The 16,660-nt window shown below is 52.3% G+C and overlaps 7 protein-coding genes across 7 annotated transcripts; 5 read left to right on the plus strand and 2 right to left on the minus strand.

The window, feature by feature from the left end:
- Positions 1 to 2,186: 2,186 nt before the first annotated feature.
- On the plus strand, positions 2,187 to 5,017 carry BKA58DRAFT_316687 (spindle pole body component 97; the record flags this gene model as incomplete). The annotated part of the gene is made up of 2 exons (XM_046167588.1): positions 2,187 to 4,562; positions 4,613 to 5,017. The coding sequence occupies 2 exons, from the start codon at positions 2,187 to 2,189 to the stop codon at positions 5,015 to 5,017; spliced, it is 2,781 nt and encodes a 926-aa protein (XP_046024340.1).
- Positions 5,018 to 5,271: 254 nt separating this feature from the next.
- Positions 5,272 to 6,312, minus strand: BKA58DRAFT_440894 (retinol dehydrogenase 12; the record flags this gene model as incomplete). The annotated part of the gene is made up of 1 exon (XM_046173781.1): positions 5,272 to 6,312. The coding sequence occupies one exon, from the start codon at positions 6,310 to 6,312 to the stop codon at positions 5,272 to 5,274; it is 1,041 nt and encodes a 346-aa protein (XP_046024341.1).
- Positions 6,313 to 8,864: 2,552 nt separating this feature from the next.
- Positions 8,865 to 9,429, plus strand: BKA58DRAFT_459223 (uncharacterized protein; the record flags this gene model as incomplete). Its single annotated transcript, XM_046174710.1, has 1 exon — positions 8,865 to 9,429. The coding sequence occupies exon 1, from the start codon at positions 8,869 to 8,871 to the stop codon at positions 9,427 to 9,429; it is 561 nt and encodes a 186-aa protein (XP_046024342.1). The 5' UTR covers positions 8,865 to 8,868.
- Positions 9,430 to 9,496: 67 nt separating this feature from the next.
- Positions 9,497 to 10,685, plus strand: BKA58DRAFT_470281 (uncharacterized protein). The gene has a single exon (XM_046175182.1). It carries the CDS (start codon positions 9,849 to 9,851, stop codon positions 10,587 to 10,589), a length of 741 nt encoding a protein of 246 aa, XP_046024343.1. The 5' UTR covers positions 9,497 to 9,848; the 3' UTR covers positions 10,590 to 10,685.
- Positions 10,686 to 10,857: 172 nt separating this feature from the next.
- On the plus strand, positions 10,858 to 11,831 carry BKA58DRAFT_459225 (uncharacterized protein; the record flags this gene model as incomplete). Its single annotated transcript, XM_046174711.1, has 1 exon — positions 10,858 to 11,831. The coding sequence occupies exon 1, from the start codon at positions 10,890 to 10,892 to the stop codon at positions 11,829 to 11,831; it is 942 nt and encodes a 313-aa protein (XP_046024344.1). The 5' UTR covers positions 10,858 to 10,889.
- A 596-nt stretch (positions 11,832 to 12,427) lies between these two features.
- Positions 12,428 to 13,252, plus strand: BKA58DRAFT_317009 (alanyl-tRNA synthetase-like protein; the record flags this gene model as incomplete). Its single annotated transcript, XM_046167602.1, has 1 exon — positions 12,428 to 13,252. One exon carries the CDS (start codon positions 12,428 to 12,430, stop codon positions 13,250 to 13,252), a length of 825 nt encoding a protein of 274 aa, XP_046024345.1.
- Positions 13,253 to 13,358: 106 nt separating this feature from the next.
- BKA58DRAFT_195119 (CAS/CSE protein) lies at positions 13,359 to 16,656 on the minus strand. The gene is made up of 3 exons (XM_046165691.1): positions 16,521 to 16,656; positions 13,961 to 16,328; positions 13,359 to 13,907 (listed from the first exon to the last, which is right to left on the minus strand). Exons 1-3 carry the CDS (start codon positions 16,588 to 16,590, stop codon positions 13,466 to 13,468), a joined length of 2,880 nt encoding a protein of 959 aa, XP_046024346.1. The 5' UTR covers positions 16,591 to 16,656; the 3' UTR covers positions 13,359 to 13,465.
- Positions 16,657 to 16,660: the final 4 nt, after the last annotated feature.

The following is a 16,660-nucleotide window of genomic DNA, read 5'->3' on the forward strand; positions in this document are numbered from 1 at the left end:
ACTTAGGTAGACATTGGTGTACGCTAATCACGTCACGGCTGGATGCGGCACGCTAGCCGGTAACGCTCAGCCCCAGCGCAACCTGAAAGCACCGCGACTTCCCTTCGGCTATTATCAATTTCTATTCTCTCACCGCTCTCCACCCAATCCTCCGTGGTGTGATTTTGTATCGGACTGCATCGCTTTATCCAACACGATCATGAATTATAGGAAATCTCGATGCTCGGACTACTGCGCCTGTGCAGAGACGTCGAACGGATGGCGTAGCTACAGGAACATCAACTTTGACGTAGTATACTGTGAGTTTCATCGAAATCAGTCATTAGAAAGGCGTGTATTGATAGGAATGAGTAGTAGTACGAGGTGCGGCAGACAGTCGCAGTGCCAGATAATAAGAGTGGTGAATATTGGAGCCTCCTCATACGTGTCCGTCTGCTACTGACACACCTAACGGCTGAATCGAGAGTCAAGGTTACGTGACAGTCACTGATTATATCTATGTCCAGACTTTGGCCTCTGCGCATGCTATGTGGAGCCGTCCTGCGGTCCCGCCCTGGTAACACAGAACTCACGTCTGTGCATGGCAAGGCGCGACTTCCCATATACCCGGGCTGACACGATGAATATCATTGAAGAAGCCTTACTCAGAGATGTGCAGCGGAGTGTCTGAATGCTAGCGAACTTGACTCACATTGACTGGTAATGTTCTACTGGTAGAATGGTGCTCGATAATGCTCGCGAGCTCTCTTTCTCGCTTGGTAGACCTCCCCTTGTCCAATCTACAGAGAACCAACTGCTGTAGAGCCTGCAGAGGCTCTCTTGAAGCGGCAGGAAGTCATCATAGACGTTTCAAGCGAGATATGAGCGTTGTCGCGTCAAACTACCTCTAAAGTCATCTTATGACTGGGAATCAACTTCAGTCAGTATATGTGACCCAGGGCTTTTCTTGTATAAAAGCTGGATCACATCTCCTAAGCTTTATATGCATGCCAGCTTCACTTCTATACTTCGTAAACGACCATCATCATACCTTCGCTCTCAATGTCTCCATCTCCACAGCCTGTCATGAGCGGTTTCTCCGAGCATACCCTATTTCAAGTCCGGTTCTATCAATGGCAACGGAATCGGCACTGTGTTTTCGGGAATTCGGTCGAGGAACGACAGCATATGCGCGAACGGTTATTGTACTATCTAGAAGATGTCAATAAAGTCAATAAACACGGCGTGGACGAGAAACACCTTGACATACACCTTCACGCATGGCAGAAAGAGGAAATCCGCAACTACAACGTTAACGACGACCAAGACAGAGAACTATTCAGCATTATACAGGAGCGACATCCCAACGAACCGGTCGTGAAGATGATCCAGTCGCCCACTCCAGGTAGGGTGTATACCTTCACGAAAATGTCGATGCCTAGAGAATACGCAAACGATGACTACAATACAAACAAGATTTGGGTCGAAGATTCCGATGCCGATCCCGATTGAGAGAAGCAAGTCAAGCTCTGGGTTGAAAAAGGCCATATGAGCCTGGAGTACCGGGATCATTTCCGAAGCTTTGTGGATGGCGAAGCCGCTATTGAATATGCAAAAGAACAGCTTGATAGAAATAAAAGCGCTTCTCGGATTAGCAAAGTGGTGTCGGGGATTGAAGAGTATTTTTGGATCGGTGTTGTTCTTGAGAGATGCCATTCTTCGGAAGAGTCATCTAAGCCCGTTCACGCAATAGCACGGATATGTATGGTCGATTCATGGCAGACTGAGGGGTCAAAGCGACCATGAAACACAGTGCTTTTTGTCGATGGCTACGGTCTCGGCAACATAGCACTGGATGGATAGCAACTTGCGTTGTTCGAAGATGTAGTCGATCAGTAGCAACAGACTGTATGCTTTGTTCCACAGCTGCTGCGCAGAATAGACTGTGAACAACATTAGGTTGTTTCCATATATACGAAACATGTACGAAGTAACTTCGTAGTGTGCTCACGTACCTAGGTAATGTCCAGTTCTGAGGGGGTGCACGTAGAAGCCTGCGTCATGGCTCGGTTGGTGGCTAGCGCGAGTCGACGCGTAGTGAAGCGGGACCCGATCAACACGGCTACTGCAGCCCAAACACGACTCGGCGCAGCGAACAAGCAACACCAAAAGTGCCCCAGGCTCCATGGAGTGCCCTGCCCGCCAACATGTCCTCCCGCAACGTGCCCACCATGAAGTCGCTGTCCAGCGCTGATCGCCGCTCCGTCAATGCCAATTACACGTCGACTGCGCGACCCCGCGTCGCTTCTGGAGAGGAACTCGACCGCCGCAGCTCCACCACTGCAGCGTCACATGCCAGGAAACAGTCAGCACCCATGCGCGCAACAGGCGCTTCCTCGGGCGAGCGTCGCGTAGAGAAGAAGGAGGTGCGCGAGCGGGAGACGGAGATCAGGCGCACCAAGAGCCCGTTGAAGCATGCCAGTGAGAGTAGGGTGAATGCGCGAAGCCGCTCAGAGAAACTACCGCGCGACGTCGACCGACCCTCACGCAGCGCCGCCTCGCAGAAGTCTATTCCCGAAGAGCCCCAGACGCCATGGGAACCACAGGCTTCTTTGATACCACACACGACCGCCCCGCTAGCGACGCGCATCTCAATACCGCCGCTCGCATCCACCGCTCCAATATCGCTGCAGCCAACACCCCTCGCAAAACTATCGCTAGAAGCGCAAGAAAAGGCTATACTGGAAGATCTGTTGTTCGTGTTCATGGGTTTTGAGGGACAGTACATTCGATTCGGCGATGGCTACAATCCCCACGAAGAGAAGGAGCGTCTGGTAGGGCCACAGTTCCGTCTGATGCCCGGCCTGGACCCTAGTCTGAGGGATTTGACCAAGTCGATGCTAAAGACTGCCACACACTACATTGCCGTCGAGACCTGCGTAGAGGTGCTCAGTCGGGAAGAGTACGGTGCCGTGAACCATGCCTTGTGCGCGGCTGTACGACGGTTGCTCAAGGACTATCTCATCCTTGTTGCCCAGCTTGAGCACCAGCTGCTGACGAACGAGTCCTTCACTTTGCACGTCTTGAGCCTCCATACCAAGCAGACTAGCCACATGCTCTTCCAGCTCTACACAACCGGGATCGAGCTGCTCAAGGCTAACGGCATTCTTGAGGACGAGAAAGACGAAGACTCGGCTGATGACGACAGCAATGACTTCGAAAACATCTTGGAGTCGTTGCGCGAAGGGGGCAATGCGGCTAAGAAGCTCTGTAAAGGTGGAAGCGTGTTAGGTCTCATCACCAAACGGCTATCGTCCATGTCGGGAGATCCAGCGGCTCGTGCACTGTTGACCACACTCTTGCGAGAAGCTAGCAGACCGTATATGGCTATGTTGAACGAGTGGCTGCACCACGGCGGCATCAAAGACCCGCACTCTGAGTTTCTCATCAAAGAGCAAAGAAGCATCAAGCGAGAGAGATTAGACCAGGATTATACAGACGAGTATTGGGAGAAGAGATATACGATACGTGATGCCCTGGTACCTCCTCAGCTTGAAGCCGTCAAAGACAAGGTGCTTCTGGCAGGAAAGTACCTCAACGTTGTAAGGGAGTGCGGAGGCGTCGACGTTAGTAAAGTCGTGCAAGACGCGCCTACCAGCTTCGACGATCCACGCTTCCTAGACAACGTCAACTCCTCATACGCATACGCAAACTCCTCGCTGCTCAACCTACTTCTCACAACACACCAACTGCCGGCACGATTACGTTCACTAAAGCACTACTTCTTCCTCGATCGTTCCGACTTCTTCACCTACTTCCTCGAGATGAGCGAGCTTGAGCTCAAGAAACCAGCAAAGCATGTCAACGTCGGCAAGCTGCAGTCGCTATTGGATCTCGCCACTCGACATGCTGGATCAGTCGCTGTGGAAGACCCATACAAGGAGGACATCAAGGTTCAGATTAATGATACTGGACTCACAAACTGGCTCATGAAGATTGTCAACGTCCAGGGTCTTGACCAGGATGCCGCCACCGCTACATTGTCGAATTACACACCTGCAAACTCGGCGCCGATCACTGATGACACGAACATTACTGGATACCAAGCACTAGTCTTTGACTACGCCATGCCCTTCCCGTTATCGTTGGTCGTCAGCAGAGTCACGCTTACTCGTTACCAACTACTTTTCCGATACCTACTGAGCTTGAAGCACCTCGAAACGGATCTAGCCAAGTGCTGGGGGGAACAAGGCAAGAATGCCGCCTGGAAGCACCGATCGAAGAACCCGCGGATTGAACAGTGGAAACGTCGAGCGTGGACACTAAGAGCGCGTATGCTGGTCTTCGTCCAACAACTTACCTACTACTGCACATCCGAGGTCATTGAGCCTAATTGGGCATCGTTGATGTCGCGGATAAGCGAGGAAAAGAAGCAGGATGCAAGGGCCAAAGGGAAGGCAACGGAGGATGAGAGCGGCGGGCCTCAAGTGAAGCGCACTGTGGACGAGCTGATGCAGGACCATGTTGACTTCCTCGCGACTTGCTTGAAGGAATGCATGCTTACTAACAGTAAGCTGCTCCGAGTAAGTCAAACAATACTTTTACAGCCTGTATGGCTGCTAATCACCTTCAGATCAACAACAAAATCATGTCAACATGCAGCATGTTCGCGTCCTTCACCTACTCTCTCTCCCGCTACCTTGTCACCGGCGATCCCGACCTAGTCGCCCAGGTCAACGCCTCTTTCGCTCCTCCTCCCGCCAAGAACTCCAAAAACCCTGCTGCTACACTAGTCGCTTCTACACACAGACCCACAACGCAGTTCGTATACGACCCCCAGCGTGTCGACAAGATGTTCGACATGCTAGCCAAGTACGAGGAGAACTTCACCCGGCATCTTAAGATCCTGCTGGATACGCTAAACTACCTTGCTGCTACTGAGACAGTGGTCTTCTTGAGTCTTTGCGCAAGGTTGACGAGTGCTGGAGAAGGGTTGAGTGGCTTCCAGGTACCCATGGGCATGGAGGGTATTGCCTAGTAGGCTTCGGCTTTGTGGGCATTAGGCGTTGTTTGATGCATTGCATTTATTCTGGGTTATTGGTATGGGTTATGGATTCAGTCTGCAAGGCGCCAAGCGAGCGATACCATAGTTGTTTGGAATAAGACGCAACGAATTACGGCCACAAGTTCTCTAGTATCTAAAGTGCAGCATTACATGGCATGTTTGGTGCATGGACAAGGCATTTGCTCATGATCAATGTGATGGTCATTGCATAATCTACATGAACGCTTCTAGTGCTCCTTGAACGGGCATCCCTTATCAGCACTAGAGCTCTTCGTCTTCTCCTTGACCAACTTCCAAGTGAAGTCCATCAACTGCTCGCCCAGCTTCTCATTGTTCGCCAAGTCACTACCAGGCTCCCGTATCGCAGGCGGGCAAATGTACTCGCCAGTACCTTCTGTCTTGGTGGCCGCGTACATGGTACTTACGCAACCTTCGAATTGCGTCTTCTTGAACGGCGCCATACCAACGCTCATAGCGTAGCCGCCCAACGGGTAGGGTTCGTGGATCATGTCGACAGACTGCCGTGTCTCAACGAAACCGGGGTGTGTAGCGTTGGACAAGATGTTGGGGTGCGAGGTAGAGAGATGGCGAGCCAGGTAGCGTGCGTACAGGATGGAAGCGAGCTTTGTGCGGCCGTACTGTGCCATAGCGCCGAGATCCTGGTTTAGCTCGTCGATAGATTCAAACTTGACGTCCTTGGGCGCGCTCTCGTGTGCGTTGGATCCGAGTTGTACAAGACGGACCTTGTTGCCCTTGTCGGCTGTGGATTTGATCAAAGGCAGAAGATGGGAGGTCAGGACTACATGGCCCATATGGTTAATAGCCATGTGGAGATCGACACCGTTCTTGGCAAGCTGGTATGTCATGATACCTCTCGCGGCGTTGTTGATCAGGATATCAATCCGGTCTGTCTTCTTGGCAATCTCGAAAGCGACCTTGCCGGTTGCTTCCCAGTCTGAGAGATCGCACTTCATCCATTCGACTCTGCTGGCCTTGTCCTCGCCCATCTCTTCCTTGATGGCTTTGAGCGCATCGTCGATGATGTCTTCACTCATGGAGATGATGAAGAGCTTCTTGATATTATGTGAGAGGAGGGTATGTGTGCATCCGTAACCAATTCCTTCTGAGCCACCGGTTACAACGGCAACTTTGCCGCTGAGATCTGGCACTTCCTCGAGAGAGAATCGCTGATCCGCGGGTGCGAGGTCATGGGCGCCAGAGACGACCTTGCCAAGATTCTCGGCGATGGCGTTCTTTACTGACTGCATAGTGGAGGACGTTTCGACTGGACCTTTAAAGCGGTCGTTATTGTTTGGGGGAGTTGATGAATAAGCTCTGGAAGTAGTAGAAGTGATCCTGGCAGCGGATACGCGTGGTAAAGACGATGTAGTTTTAGAAGATGACTTGCAGCAACGCAGGAAGACGGCACCCCTAAATAACTTAGTAGACTGCATGGTTACAGCATGTGTCACAGGACAGCAGCAACAATCGTATTAGCACAAGATCTGAGATCATGGTGTACCGTGACGAGCCGCAGTCCGCGGAACAAAGCAGCCAATGCCATTTTGTCTTGATGTCAGCACTTTTTCCTTTTGGCGCGTTCCTGGATGCTGTGGAGCTCGCATTGGGAGCGGATCGTTGATGATCTCGTCATGACGCGTTGATGGACGCCTACATGCCTGCATGTTGGCGAGGCTGGAGATCTGGAACTATGACGTATTGGGCATAGTGGGGCAGTTGTTATCGATACGGACGCGACTTTCGAGGTCAGCTTCACGCGACGTTGGAGTCTCCTAGTCGAGTGGACGAGAGCCTTGTCGTTGCTCTCATCCACGCCACTATGGTGGGACCGTTCGATGCATACGGAGACACCAGGCAAGCACGTTCTCAATTGAGTGAGTGCATCCGCGGAAAGACAGCAAACGCAATGGCTCCTTCTCAACACCGCAAGCTGGGCAATGAATGCGAGCGATTGGAAAGCGACACAAACCCAAACAATACTGCAGACTTACCAAAACCTCAATATTACTGTTTCATTGCTGTCAGCTTCAAAACTCAGTCGATCGAACAATGTTGAAAGCAGGACCGGGAAAGACCACTAACATGCTACAGAGTGCGATTTCACATCATCTTCACCCAGACCGGGCCGCCATGATCTCGTCAGCCGACGAATCCTCATCGACCTCACGTCGTCAGAGCGCCGCTAATGCACCGGCATTCAAAAAACCACCCACGAGCACCACGCCTCTTCCACCCGATGTGGCAGCCGCTCGCAAAGCTCGCATGAATGCCGACTTGATCAATACCTTCAAGAGCACTTGCCCGCCCGGTACAACCCCCTACGTAACAGGTGTCGGATTGTATACCCACATTGAGGGCGCACCACCCCAATCGCGCATATAACCCGACGAGAACCCGGAGCCACAACCCGAATTCTTTCCGATACGAATACCAGAGGGTCGAGGCAACGAAAGCTCACAACCGGACGAAGAGGTCCAAAAGCTATGGAATGAACTCGAGCTTGCCATCGAAACAGAAGAAGGGATGATTGCTACAACCAAACTTGGGCTCAAGGAGCTCAGGAAGCGGTATTGTGCTCTTCCTCCGCCTAAGAACTCGAGGTCACCAGTACAGCACATTCAGCAGCAGCCGGATGTGACACAGGGAGACATAGCAGCTCAAGGTGGTATGATAACGAGCGTGGGAAGCACGAGTGCCCCCCCCTACCACGCGAGGCCAGTCGCTAGCTGGCGTAATGGTCACCCTTGCGGTAGGAAATGAGAACGCGGGCAGAGGAAGTACCGAGGCGGAACAAGGCAGACCGACGACCACTACATCGACTACGGGCTTCTATGCACCGGATCCACGCAGACAGGGACGATGAGGTCGCGGTAGGATGATGGCAACTCCACAACAAAGCACACGGGACTATAATCGAAACTGGCCATCGAAATGACTTTGTTCTGGGCCCGGACTTCGTCTAGTTGCATCGCCAGCGTAAGTTTACCATGACAATGACGCGCCGGGGTTTGAAGCTGTAAGTATATACCATTACATTGATGCTACCGTGCTTCGATCCTGAACGAATTCCTATACCACGAACTGAGAAACTAAAGTATCATACGTACTTCGCTACATGTATCTCTGAAACATTTATCCTTTGACGCGGCGAAACCCAATTACACAGCTCACATATCCCGTTCACGAATACTTCCACCCTCAAGATCCACATGCCCTGCTCGCCCGCATGTCCCATAGCTAACCGCAAACCTGTCAGTGTTCCCAGCCCGCAAGCTGCGTCGTATGAACGAAGTATTGCGCATCTCATACCTGATTAGAACGATGAAGATCAGCATCACCAACGCAATGGCGAGTCCCATCATGACAGCGAAGAAATGGTCTATGGCATTTGGTTCAAGATCGCGCGGATTGGATACCATCCTGCGCGCACTTGGACCGGGATCAAACGATGTGAAGGGGCGGAGAGTGAAATGACGGATTGATTGAGCACGATATCGATCTGTTTTTGGAGCATTGTGGTGGCGTTGTTATGGCAAACTGCCGTGCCAACGTGTACATATAGTGGGACTGTAGAAGAATGTTGGAGTGACTAGAGGCACGAGAGCATTACAAGAGGTCACGCCAGAATCCGGAGATGACCAGTTGGGTTTTGCTGGAACAACCTATACTGTCGAGTGAAAGCACATCCATGATTTTAGTGAAAGACTCATGGTCTCGTTGCTTCCGCAGGCATCTCTTAAAAGTCCACCAGCGGCCAGATACATACACTCCTCAACCCAAGCTTACAATGCCCCCTTCTCTGGATGCGCGCGTCTTCTCATGGCCTATTGAAAGCAATGCTCGAACCGGCGAAGCAGCTACTGCCAAACATCGGAGCCCTTATCCTCGCGTTCTTAGTGTGGCTCGAGCTCAAGACTGGAGTCGTCCTTGCCTTCTTCGCGCTTTACGATAAACACCCCCACTTCATCTACATCCTTTTTCTGTCAATCAGCGTCGGAGCTTTGTATAGGCTTGTTCGCTTCTTCCTCCGACGACAGCGTACACCAAAACCCGCCGAGGTCTTCAGCTCGTCACCATACAGACACAGGCGCAAAGAGACTCCCATGTTTCCACCAGGTATGGAGTTCAATCAAGTTCAGGAAAGATGGAGGAGAGGGTATGGAGAAGCCATTCGTGGAGCGGCGGGAATTTGGGGCCTGCAGACCGGAGGAGGTGCCTCCCGTGCGGAGACCGCTATTCAGCGTTCCTACAAGTACCTTACCACCGGCGCAGTCGAAGAGACCGCAAGTGAATGCGACGTTTGGAAAATCAGGGTGGAGCTAGAATGTCGGCAGAGATATGTGGTTGTTTATGGGCAAGCCTAGGGTATGTGTGACGTCGCCCGGCGGAGACGTCGATGATCGAAATATCGCTGTACTACGGCAATGCTTGAAATCTTGGGACTCTAATAGTGAAGAGCGTTGGAGGAGTGCAGTTGTTGTCACAGCAACTTCGTGGCAAACCACGGCCTGGAGCCTACTCCAAGAAGGTGGGTCAACAGTGATTGATTGGTCCATGCTGCTAGCATTGGTTTGTTTGACTGGTTTTCATCACATGAGACATTAGAAAGGGTTGAGAAACAACTGATTCACCCACTCGAGAGGGCCGTGCGGCACTCAAGCGCCTTTACATTACAATAATCGCTCGCAGTCGCCTATTACTTTTAAGCCCCATTCAATCCTTTGCGTCCAACTTCCCACCATTCGATCCGATCACCAAGAATCAATTGGTGCCTTATACCACCATGTCTAGCTTGTTTATCAACTCCGAGCCGCCTACTGCGGTCGAGCGCTACGTCCGGGACACCATGGACTCGTTCAAAGGGTTCTTCGCTCACCTTTTCTATGGAACTTTTCTGGAATATTGGCTCCTTGACCCCAATGGTCAGGCTTATACCCTCTTCTTGTCGATGATGCTCGGCGTTTCGATGTGGCTCCTCATCCTGAACCAGAACCCAAAGTCTGTCGTATCTTCAAAGCCCAAGCAGAACTGGCGAGAGAGCGAGGCGACGGATACAATGGATATCGATGGCGAGGAATATCATGGCAACGAACGTCAACCATCGACTCCGGGTCCCTCATATTTTCCCCGCGAGGAGACACCTATCATGCGCAAGCTAGCACCTCCCGGACACCGTCCTGTCAATGCACACATTGAAGGCTCGCCTTTTCGAGTAAAGCAGCCTCTTGGACCCCGTCCTGCTCATTTTTCATCACCCGTTCATCAATCTCCCTTTACGGTCAGCTCAAGACTCTCCAAGGCATTCTCAACTAGACTCTTGCAGCGCGGAAACATGTCAGATCTCGACACAGACGCTCCGATATCTTTCAAATCTCCTCAAGAAGCTATCACGTTGAACGAAGATGGAACATCCAGTGAGGCGAACACGCAGAGCCCTGTTGTCGCAATCTGGTCGAATGAGGGCGGCCGGCGTTATGATCGAGCGACCTTGAGGCGCGAGCTGGCTACCAAATATCTTTCCTAAGGTTGTCGCGTTCTGTGATTCACCCTACGTGCATGATCGCAGCTAGTCAGATGATAAGTTGGTTTCTGCGCTCCGAAGTTCGGGAAGGTGGCACGCGTAGGTGAGAGAAAGTGCGATAGCGATAGAGGAAGCGAGGGCCGATGGATGGGGAAGTGCCTGCCTGCGTCATCGGTAACACAAACAATCAACACGTGATAGTAGATAAACAAGCGCATGTGCATCCACGACAAGCAAAAACCTCTCTTTCTTCCTTCCTCATCTTACCATGATCGAGTGACAGTCTCGCAAAAGCAACTCGCGATGGCTGCATGCACGAGCTGCAACGAACCAACTAACCTCGATTGTCGTGGGGATGTTATAACCACGCCATACACCGGTATAGGAAGCGACCTGGGTCTATGCCGAATGTGCCGTTGGAGGCGACAGACAGACGCTTGGGCGACTGCGCCAGATTGGAACGCCCTCTTACAGCTGAACCTACTCTTCATCCGCGGGGAAGTTGACATCAATCCAGACCACCTTGGTCCCCTCAACGAAGAGTCCATGACGCTCGTAACTGGCCTCATCAAATTGCATGAGTACGGTATTCTCACATGCAATTCCCAGCCGTTCGAGAAGTCCAGCGATTTCATCACCGGCAAGGGCTGGCTCCAGAAGCGACAGCGTCCTTATCTGCACTTCATGCTCCCGACATTACACCCGGATATCTCCATTGACAGTATTGATGATCTCATTGAGAGTCTTTTCACTGACAGAAGCATTCTCGTGTCTGTTTACTCAGAGTGCGACGAGTACGACAGAACATACGACATCAGATGGCGCCAGCGAGTCGTGCCACTGACCACTGGTCTCGACCGCGATACTTACGACTTCCGTACAAACGCGTTCTGGAATAAAGAGACTGTTACCATAAGCCGACGTGCGAAGACTTCCAAGGGCTTGATGAAGAAAGCCTGGGAAGAATGTACCTTCTTCCCATACACCTCCGCGGCCTTCTTGACGCCTCACGCTAATCAGTGCGGTCGCGCAAATGACGGCAGCAACTTCGAGGCTGCTGTAGCCATGAGACCCTTGGCAATCGGTATAATGGCACGGAAGTGGGGCGTGGATCTCGATCTCCAGGACCTCTTGCGACGGCATTGCGAAGAAGCGGGCTTAGGGAGTGTGCTGGATGTTGAGTCGAGGATTGGACGGCAGCACATGAACTTTGACGGGCAAGGTGATTCGGGATGTTCAGGGTGAAAGATGGCCTCATGTTGTATGTTGATGCTTTTCGTGCTCATGGTCATCTCAACAGCGACTGTGGTTCAACAGAGGTTGGGGGGATAAAGGCTCCGGAGTCAGAAGATGACAGGTATCGGCGAAGGCATCGTCAACGCAGCACCTCTTGTCGCTACCCACTCTCACTGTGGCGATGGAGAATGTAATCAAAATGTGTTGGTTTCTCCAGTCTGAATGCGTACCTTCATATGCCGCGCTCTTGTTTCACTTACGAGAAGAGAAGACGTCAGGACAGGAATTGGTACCTGCCTAAAGCGGTAAAGCGCATGTAAACCTCAAGGGCGCAGTTCCGACCCATACTTCAGGCTTCTAAAGTATCTCGAACATTCCTTTTGTTGTTAGGCCCTCCATAATCTGGAGTGACTCAATAGACCATCTATCGCGGCAGGCGAGCATAAAAACGTCGCATGTATTGTCGACTTTCCAGGTACCCAGCGTGCGCAATCCTCTTCCGCGGCACTACAACACGAACACCAAAACGAGCATCACCGATCCGCCACATCTCCAACAAAAGCACCAAGAATTCCACCTTCCATAGCTTCCAACCCATCACCATAATGGCAGACCCTCTCTCCCAAAGAACGGACCCCCTCTACCAAAAAGACGGCGGAAAACATACCCACACCTCTCCCATAACCTCAATCCACGCACTATCATCCCTTTCCCCAGAAACCCAGTCCCTGTTCAAGCCGCCACCAGAAACTGAACCCTACATCCTAACAACACCCTCGACAATCTTCCACGCCCAAGGCGGCGGCCAACCCTCCGACACAGGAACAATCTCTTCAGGCAACACAACATTCCACGTGCACCAAGTCCGCAAGGTCGATCCCGCAATCCTGCACATGGGCGTCTTCTCTCCCTCTGACCAAAAGTTCTCGGAAGACGGAGAACAAGTAGAAGCAGAGCAGAAGATCGACACATCGAAACGCCACCTACACTCTCGGATCCACACCGCCGGCCACGTCATCGGCCTCGCAGTCGCCCATCTCAAGACCACTGGTTCAATTGCTCCCGACGTCGTCGACGGAAAAGCGTCGCACTACCCCGGTGCCGCATTTGTGGAATTTTCAGGCCTCATCCCGGGAGACAAAAAGGGCGAAATTCAAGCTAGAGTCGATGAGATGGTAGCCGCGGACATGGACGTCAAAATCCATTTCTGGGACGAAGACAAGGCGAAGAAGGAGTGTACGGGGGTCATGGAGGCGCTGAAAGGTGATGAAGAGGATGGCGTTAGGGTTGTGGAGATAGGAGGTGAGGGGAGTTATCCGTGTGGCGGGACGCATGTGCAGAGGCTGAAGGAGTGTGGGAGGGTTGTTGTGAGGAATATTAAGAGGCAGAAGGGGGTTACTAAAGTTAGTTATGAGGTGCAAGACGCGTGATGGGAGTTGGTTTCTGGTCGAGCACATAGTGTGCATTGCGAATATATTCAGCTTTGTTCCTTGTGGGAAAATCTCCACCACATTTTTCTACCTGGTATCATGTCCTAAATCCTATAAAGCTAGCTCCACTGTTTCCTGCGCCTGACCCCGCATCTCATCATGCAAATCTGCCCTTTTGTCCTTCTAAAGCATCTTCTGAACACGCCTACAGCTCTAGCTCAAGTAAGCAGCCAAAGCTTGCTTCGAAACATCGTCCAAACGCTCTTGCACAATCTTGACAATACGGCCGCCGTGACGGGCGTCCGCATCTTTCAAGTATTGACCCACCCAAACCTTCACATCGGGAATCTCCGGGAAGGGATCGCGTGGAGCCTTCTTGCAGGTGTTCAGCTGGGTAAAGCCGACACCGAAACCGAGCTCGTCGACATCGGCATCGGGAATGATATCATCCGCAGAGGTGGGCATAGGCGGGTTTACCAACAGCTCGATCAGGCGCTGGGTAGTAAGGGTCCAACCCTTGGGATATCGGGAAACGAAAGCTTCTGAATCGCCCAGAGTCTTGGTGAAAGACACGACTGCGGTCTTGCGGTCGGTTGGGCGAGCGAGTTTCTGGGTGTCGGGAAGGATGACAGTCAAGTAGATGGGCTTGAAGATGCTGTTACAAAGTCAATAATTAAACTCCTGAATCTCGGACAATCCTTCACTTACTCATTCTGAACCTGATCAGACTCTTTGATGAAGAAGTCGGCACCAAGTCCCTTGTCCAGTCGCGCTGAAACGAAGTGGTAGAACGCAATGAAGCGCTGCTGGAAATTCTCTGTCTTCATGTTCGACAGTCTTGTGAGCATCAGCTGGAGGATGGTGACAAAGTAGGGTTGTAGCGCATCCGCAGGGATGTGCGCAACGACTGCTTCAATCAGCTCGAAGGAGTACGTCTCGTGAGCCTTGCTAGTGACCAGCTTTTGGAATATGCCCAGAATGGGCTCCAATTGCTTGCTTGCCACGATGTTTTGTGCGTCGCGAGCAACCATTGCACTTAATAGCCGGGCTAACGCGGGGACGTTGCCACGCTGCTCCCAGACCGCACCCTGGAGGATGATGCCGAACACACCCCTGTAGTATTCGCTGAGCTGGCCTGAAGGGTTTGCTTCTAGTAGCGCAGAGAAGATCTGGAATATGTACGGAGAGAACTCCTCAACGTTGGCCTGCAAGCAGGTTGCAAAGGGCTCGTAAAGCTTTTCCTCGAAGAACTGAGGATGCTTTGGGGCACAGAAGCGGACAAGTGCTCCTATACCTTCAAACATGAAGTACTGGAACCGAGGGTTGCTAGGGTTGTGCCTGATCACCTTGACGATGTTGATGAAGCTTTGAAGAATCGACTCGCATATGGGCAGTACATCATCGCGTATGAAAATGAGTACGCGCATAACGCACTTCATCAAGAACTCGTTCTCCTGGATCTTTTCCGGGGCAGAACTCTTTGTGATGAGCTTGAACAAGTGCGTCAATAAGTCTTTCGATGAGCCAACAACGTCTGACTTGGGTATTATGGGTTGCCGTTTGTCGTCTGTCATGTACAGAGCACGCTCGACAGCGATAGCAGCGTATGTATGAATGACGTAATTGTCATTGCCCAACTGGTTCACGAGCAGGGGGAAGGCAGCGCGCCAAAGGTCTGGTGATAGTAGGCTGCGGAAGACGTACAGGAACTTGATGGCATCGACCTTCAAAATGGGCGATACGTTTTGAGCCTGAAGGTCAGCTGCAACGTGTGTCTGGAAGAAGTCTAGGATGTTGACGTTCTCGTTGACGCTCATGATACCCTGGCCAGCAGTAGCAGTTCCCTTGGCAGCAATGGCGGTGAAGAGGTAGACTGCGGTATCCTTTGACTTCCAGTTGTTCTCAGGGTCGGCCGCATAGTTTTGAAGATAAGCGTCGATGTACTTCTGGGAAGTAGTCGTAACGAGTCCCTCGAAGCGGTCCATGAGTTTACGCAGGAAGTTAGTGGCAGCACGTCGACGCGTATCGTTATCGGACCCCTCCAGGTCTCTTCTGATGAACTCAATCGGCTCATCCTCGAACAATTCCACATCAGACTCGCGCAGAGTCAGATTTGGCAAGATGACCTTTTCGATGATCTGGACTAGGACAGACTCGTTGTTGAAGGCCTCGGCGTGTTGTGTGGATGCGACGGCGGTGAGGAACTGTAGCGCCTTGCTGACCAGGATGTCGTACTTGGTCTCGAGGCCAACCGACATGAGGAAGCTCCAGGTGCTCTCGATGAAGGGACCCAGGTGGGACCCAAATGCGTCCTCGTACTTCTGAATGTAGAGCATGAGCACCTCGAAGATGCCCGCGCGTACGTACTCTTGCGGCCCCGACTCGGTGCCATCATCGGTGTGTAGGGCGGGGTTGTCGAAGACGAGGTACTTGTGCAGAAGCCCTGAGATGATTCCGATGTGGTCTTCGAATACGGGGGGCAGATCCTGGCAAGAAAGATCGTAGAACAGCTTGACCAGGAGATCTAGCGTTGTGAAGGCGCTCTTGAGGACCTCAGGGTTGCCTTGGGAGTTTGTGATGAGGGCGTCGGTGTTCTCGAGCAGCTGGAGGAAGGGAGTGCCGAATTTGGACAGGACGTGGTTGATTTCGGTGAAGAGATCGTCGGAGCGGAACAGCGGCCGCCAGCGCTTGAAGATGGAGTGTGCGACTTGTAATACGCCGTTGTTGACGACGGTGTTGTCGGGTGTGAGGCGCGAGACGAGGTCATCGACTAGGGTGTCCCATCGCTGCCAGAAGTCGCTGTCGGCAATGGCGCTGATGGCCTCGCCGAGCTGTGCTTGCAGACTGGCGGGTACCGAGACCATGAGGCCGATGAGCTCTCTCTTGATGGCCACAACCTCGTCCTCGGGCAGCTTGTAGTTGCCATCCTCGTCGACCCAATTCCGCTTGATGAAGTTTTTGAAGTAGAGCGCGGCCGACAGTCGGGTCGTCTGGGGGTTCGCATCCGAGGCGACGATCTGGAGGAGGGAGAGGGAGAAGCCGGGCTTGGTCTGCTCTTGGGTGATTGCGGCCTCCGCTGTGAAAAGTTAGCATTGCATGCTGGGTGGTGTGGGGGGATGGAGGGGCAAGATGCTAGCCTGGATTCCAGACGGATGCGCATATACTGAGGTATACAAAGGCTAGCGTCTGTATATCCTGCGTACGCGCATTCTCTTTCCAGAAATCCAGGCTACACCACATGAGCACTGCGGGAAACACTGCTACGCACCTTGCTTGTTCTGCCGCGGGTCTAGCGACGCCTGGAGCAGCTGCGAGAGGGTAGCGATATCAGCAGCCATGGTGACGGGCGTAGAGGTGCAGATTCAGTGGACGGGTGGCTGGTGGACAGAGGGCTCAATTGTTTGGCGG

This window comes from Alternaria rosae (assembly GCF_020736505.1).
Source record: "Alternaria rosae strain MPI-PUGE-AT-0040 chromosome Unknown BKA58scaffold_6, whole genome shotgun sequence".
Lineage (NCBI taxonomy): Eukaryota > Fungi > Ascomycota > Dothideomycetes > Pleosporales > Pleosporaceae > Alternaria > Alternaria rosae.